General features: G+C 42.8%; 1 protein-coding gene across 2 annotated transcripts; it reads right to left on the reverse strand.

Moving 5' to 3' along the window:
- Positions 1 to 986: 986 nt before the first annotated feature.
- On the reverse strand, positions 987 to 5,673 carry LOC125536539 (DHHC-type zinc finger family protein). 2 transcript variants are annotated; one of them, XM_048699770.2, is made up of 8 exons: positions 5,246 to 5,603; positions 4,299 to 4,389; positions 4,146 to 4,223; positions 3,501 to 3,592; positions 2,112 to 2,238; positions 1,952 to 2,037; positions 1,407 to 1,472; positions 987 to 1,332 (listed from the first exon to the last, which is right to left on the reverse strand). In XM_048699770.2, the coding sequence occupies exons 1-8, from the start codon at positions 5,450 to 5,452 to the stop codon at positions 1,216 to 1,218; spliced, it is 864 nt and encodes a 287-aa protein (XP_048555727.1). In that variant the 5' UTR covers positions 5,453 to 5,603; the 3' UTR covers positions 987 to 1,215. The 2 variants fall into 2 exon arrangements, with proteins under 2 accessions (XP_048555727.1, XP_048555728.1); XM_048699771.2 differs by having other exon boundaries at positions 4,146 to 4,389; positions 5,246 to 5,673.
- Positions 5,674 to 6,193: the final 520 nt, after the last annotated feature.

The following is a 6,193-nucleotide window of genomic DNA, read 5'->3' on the forward strand; positions in this document are numbered from 1 at the left end:
AATCCACAAGAGGGACAAATTTATGTTCTTGTTTGGACTAGGTACGCTCTTCTCCTTGTTGCTCCTATAAGATTTCCACTATATCAACTCGTGTATAACTTTCCTTCGTTGAAACTTGCAAATTAACTAGCCGCGGGTTTCATGTTCGCCGTGTCTTTTATGCTGGATAACCCTGCAACCGACTACTACTCTGTCAATCTCACCGGCGTCACCGCTTCGTCAACGACCTCGCCGCCGGCGCTCAACTTTACTCTCCACGTCGAGACAAAGGTTTGGTGTTCGAAAACTGCTTCAGCCACGGGCAAGCGGCCGTGTCGTACGCCGGCGTTGTCATCGGAGAAGGGCCTGTGCCGGGCGTGTGCGCAGAGCCGGGAAGGAAGGGAACCGCGGAGGTGACGGCCCTGGCGCACGGCGGCGGCGGAGGAGCGCCGCTGTCGGACAGCCAGAGGAAGCGCCTGGAGTCCGAGATGCGGTCGGGATCTGCAGAGTTTGACGTGGAAGCCAAGCTGTTCCGCGATGGCCACATAAGGGGCCCCGTCGTGCTGTGGTGCAAACTCGGACTGCAAGAGTTGCAGCAGCCTTCGGATTGCAAGTCTTTCACTGATTTGGGACGCAGGGCCATGGAGCAATTTTGGATATGAACATGCTGCGATCTGGCCGATCCTACACGCGTCTCTGCAACAAATTTTCAATCACCAATTATGTATGCTTAATCAGTTGGGATGTAAAGTTTAAGTTTATCTTGAACCATTAACTGTTGTGTTTGGTCCAATTTATTTGAAACCGAGGCAAAAGATATGTCCCATGAATTAATTGATCAGAAGAGAGTTTTTCAGTTAATTAACGAAAACCAGGTAAAAACCATGATAATCCGCTGAGCACACATAATACCTCACACACACCTCCAGGTGGTCCGCATTGTCTGAGTCCGACGTGGCAAACGTTCGGACTCCCCAGTTTGATCCTAGTTTGTGAGATTTCAAATGTGTCCGGACAAATTTGGTGACGGTCAATGGATGACCCTTAAATCTCTAGACTGTCCAGTCCATACATTTGCGGGTGATTGGTGACGCGGATTGGAGTTGCCCTAAACTCGGACGGATGAAGTAGCTTTGTACAGAAAAATGATGATTATGTACAGAAGTAAGACGGTTTAATCTACAAAGTGAGATGGCCGTATGGCATAACAAGAATATACTGTCAACCAAATCGCAACTACAGCACTGCATCAGAACGAGTAGGGAATTCAAGGCCTTGAATTGTAGCAATGTTTTGCAGATCCTCGGTACAGTACATAGGAAGAAACCAGAGCAACTTGTTGGTGCCAAATACCTGCAGTACACAATATTTCAGAAGGTTCGTATGGAATTAAGGAGCTCGGACGAACGGAAATGCAGGTAAAATACCTGCTCCAAGTTTTTTCTCCATCCTAGGTCATACTCCCATGAGCATGTTTTCTTTCGCTCGTATACCTGGAATTAGTATATAACCAGTACAAAAAAGCATATCATTTGGGCATGCCAACAGCAGCAAGTCACTGTACAACCAAAATCTCATTATTCTTGCAAGAAATTCAAGCTGAAACCTAGATTGTTTTTGTACTGTTGTACCAGTGAGTTTTTTTTTTTAACTACAAAATGAAGGTCATGAATTACTAGGTTATCAAGTACTCCCTCCGTCTCAAAATAAGTGTCTCAACTTTGCACTAACTTTAGTGCAAAGTTGTACTGAAGTTAAGACACTTATTTTGGGACGGAGGGAGTACCAATATAATGAGCTACATGGTATTATTTGAACAGGTGTGTGATGTCAGTTGGTTACACGACCTGAAGATCAACCAGTAACTCCGAATAAATGAAAAACGAAGTTTAACTGTTCAATCAAGGAATTAGTGTACTTATGAACAGTGGCAAGCAGGAAACCAAAAGTATTCACATTACAAATCCTTTACCTCGATAGAAGTCGTATTACTGGCAGCAAGAGACGTGTGCATGCATATGAAGCAAAGGAGGCTCAGCGCAAACGCCAAATTTAGAACTGCAGTAAAACCGTAGGAGTAGGGTAAGTTCAACCACACACCTTTAAGGTAAGTTTGAAAGGAAGAGGCTTACCGAAAGCAAGAAATAGAATGGCAATATCACCAGCTGAGCTGGGGCGCCTACTTCCATCATGAAAGAAGATAATAAAGCTTGGAAGTAGCACCAATGTATCCAGCACAGTCTCGAGGAAAGTATACACCTATAATGAAAAGAGAGTGCACTTTAAAAAAATAAGTAGTACGGAAGCTAAAGAAGCAGGTTGAGAAATGATTATAGGAAGTGTAGCAAGAAGACAATTGACAGGAAACATAATTATAAGTAACTTGTGTAGTAGTTTGTTTGTGCCCTTATGAGTCGTAAGGCTCGTTATGCTTATGCCCAACACTTATATGTGGCTGAAGCCAGTCAGAGTCCCAGCACAGAGAACAGAGTACAGCTGTCGTTAGATTTGGTAAGTTAGCACTTATAACACAAGACAACGTTGAAGGTTTTCGTTAAAGCTTTTTCATGTCTTTCTGTTTTTAAAATCAATGTATACTTCCGTGTCTTTTCTTGCTACCTACAGTTTGAAAAATAAATACAGATGAGCAAGTCCAGCAATCCTAAATATGCAAATTCTGGTAATAATTGTGCATGAACCTATCAGATAATATCACCACAAATATGGAAGTGCATATTGTCATCGAGGAAACAACACACAAATATGGGGCTAAAAGCCTACAACATGATATCAAGCCAATAGGTGGCATAAATTTATTGAATGAGCCTGAAAAGGCAAACCACATACTCTAAGATACTAGAAAAAACACAACTATGTGGCTACAAAATGGAAACAAGCCAATTGGTGGCATAAACTCTCTGAGAAGTTTTAGCAATACTGATTTATAATTTTGTGTTACATTATGGTAGTATTTGGTGAAAATCTGCTTCGAGAGCATCATTTTTAGTTATTCTGCTATTTTGAAGTGTTTTTCTAGAAAAACTAGCAATTGGCAGTTTCGTTAAAGCATGACCTAGGCCAAAAAGGTTTAGGTGGTTAGCCCATAAAATAGTTCAACCACTTTTGCTTACAGGCAAGATCCAAACAACCCGTAAGGCCTAGTTTGCCTGTTTGGACATCAGGTTCTCATCAAAATAAGATAAGGTAGATTTAGGGCCAAAAAATAAAAATCTAAAATCTGTTCCATTATGGCATGACAGAACTAGTATATCCCACAACAAAAATATATGCCTGCGAAATCACCCTAGCATGGTTTTCATACAAGTCCAGAACAAGTATAAGAGACTAGCTTACTAATACAAAATATTTTCACTACACCCAATCCTAACCGAACAGCAACTTAAAATCTTGCTGAAGTTTATATGAAAATGCGCTCTCAAAAAACAACTATACACTATCTGAGATTAATTTCCCAAGAAGTGTTCCAATAATCAATTTCCCAATGAGTGTTCCAATCCTACCAGGAAAAGGAGAAAATACTTGTAATTCCTTGCTCCGACACAATTTACTACCCAAACACAGTGATGATCCATTTTTAGTACGCATCTGTCACCTACAGAGTCAAATACAAAGGTCACAATAAGAATGTAATAGAAGGGATAGATGACTTTCATGCATTTATGAGTAACTATAAAAGAAAAAGCACACAAGCTGCACACAAACTATGCAAGAACTTTCTTGTGCTTTTCATTAGGTATTTCTGTAGCAACTTTACAGATCACCCTTTCGTGGGCTGCTTTTGGCATTGTGGTGGATTAATGATAATCCACCTTACCTTTCCAGCTTTTGTCTATTTTACCTTTTGTTTAAATCAATTTATCCCTACTTACGCAACTATTTTTCCATAGCAGATTATAAATTAAGTTCGGCAGAATACAGTTCAGCAACCGCAAACTGACCGTTGTTCATTGAAAGTAACACCAGTACTAAAGCCACATTCAATCCAGTTCAGGGACCATAATCCGGCACTTGCAAGACCATTCACATCATAACCAACAATATATATTGGATGACAAACATCATTTTTCCTGAAGTATGAAGATTGGTTTGAAACAGTGGCATTCCCTATTATAAATTAATTGACACCATGAAGAAGGCTGACTTACAGATAGAACAGTGATGGCAACGTGGAGGTTTGCCATTTTGACAACGAGAGCAATATCTAGGCGCATGTCCTTGCTCCTCTGAAGTGGATGGAGGATTCACACAATCTGTAGCGACATTATTTGATATGGTGCTACTGTTGTTTGCATACATACCATCCTCTTCAGAAGCATGTCTCCAGTTTTCAGGTACAGCTCCAGGATTCGTAAAAACAACCATAAAGTAGCACCATAGCATCATTATAAGCTGCAGAAGAAACAAGAACCCTGAAGAAATTTAAACAAAACAGAAACAAACACAATCATGGCCTGATTTTCTCATTTAAAGAAAAGAGAAGTCCATGATAGCAAGTAATGTAAGGCGCTATGGTGAATAATTCAGTCTAATTGGAAGAAACCAACACATCTTTTGTCATGCTCAATATCTCGAACCGAAAATCTAAAAGCTACTCCCTCCGTTCCTAAATATAAGCCTTTTAGAGATTCCAATACAGACTACATACGGAGCAAAATGAGTGAATCTACACTCTAAAATATGACTATACATCTGTATGTAGTCCGTACTGAGATCTCTAAAAAGGCTTATATTTAGAAACGGAGGGAGTACTAAATACAGTTTGGTGAATAACAAGAATAGAGGCTCAAAATATCACGTCTAGGTATTATCGTCAGATATGGTTCGATCTATATGCTACTGACTTGTTTGACCATAATATATCTATCAATCGCTTGAAGCATGAAAAAAATAGTTGAATAAGAGTATAACCATTGCATGAGGTGATGTTCTTATATATTTGAGTTGCTCAATGCACAAAGTCAACAATAAGAAAGGGCCCTTAAAAAGTAATTTCGAAGGATATACAGTATTTCTTGAGACATAATTTGTTCTGATGCTGGAGCATACGCATCTATCATGTGTTAATCCGAAAGACATTAATGATATGTAACATGAATTAAGATCCATATTGCACAATTAGCTGCTCGCACAAATGACTAAGCTGCCTTGCAGTTGAAGGAAAAACAGAGGCCACTACCTAGCACCACATGACTCCTCAAGGTATACTGAAATTAGATGGTAAGAGAGACAGGGTGGCGGCGTTTACAAGGAGGTGGAAGGCGGCGAGGACGAAAGCTGCCGCCGCTACGGAGCCTCCGCTGCCCCCGCGTAGGAGCAGTGGGCCCCAGGCGTAGACGACGACGGCGTAGTAGGAGGCGGCGACGATGGCGGCGACGAGCGCCAGCATGAGGTACCCCAGAACCCGCAGCCCCGCACACGCGCGGAACGGATTCACCCGCCTCAGGCACTCCATGCCGTCTGGCCCGCCGGGGGGGCGGCCGGCGGGGCGGGGGAAGCGGCGCTGGCGGCTCGCGTGCGAGGCGGGGTTTGGTGCGCCGGAGTGTACTGCAAGCTGCTGCCCAACCTGTTGCGGTCAGGGCTGGTGGGCCTGCATTGTCGGCGGCTTGGAGCGCAGGGCGAAGTGGCCTGCAGCTCGGCCTCGACGTGCCGTGACTGTGCGAATATTTGCTTTGCCGAGATGACGACGGGTCCCGCTGGCTGCGACACGGCAGCGACCGCTTGGTTGGGTCTCGTGACTCGTCGTAGCGGCGGGTTGGTTCGTGTCGTTGTTTTGCGAAGATGAGCGTGCCCACTCATGTCCGTATCGTGTCTTCGTTCACCTTTGCGCAAAGGTTAGCCTTTGCTTCCGGAGATCTAGTCACATCTCAAGTTCCCTCTTCCAGCCCTCAATCATTGTGATGGAAAGCTATGGGACAAGCTTCTGCATATCCAATTTAATTGTGTTGGAAATATGAGTAAGTTACTACAAGATTTAATTCAAATAATTAAAAGATAAATCATGACTACAGTAGTAAAGATTAAACTAATCATGCAAATTAACATAGCAAATGAACAGATCACATCAAGGGCACATACTAAAAACATGAATTCTACCACGATCTCGAACAGGAAAGATAGAATCACATACGGTGCAGCGGGAGCAGCATCGCCGGCGTTGACGTTGTCGTCCATGTCGTCGAGGATGAGATTGCCG

The sequence above is a fragment of the Triticum urartu genome, chromosome 2A, assembly GCF_056163025.1.
Source record: "Triticum urartu cultivar PI428250 chromosome 2A, HENAU_Tu73, whole genome shotgun sequence".
Taxonomy (NCBI): Eukaryota; Viridiplantae; Streptophyta; class Magnoliopsida; order Poales; family Poaceae; genus Triticum; species Triticum urartu.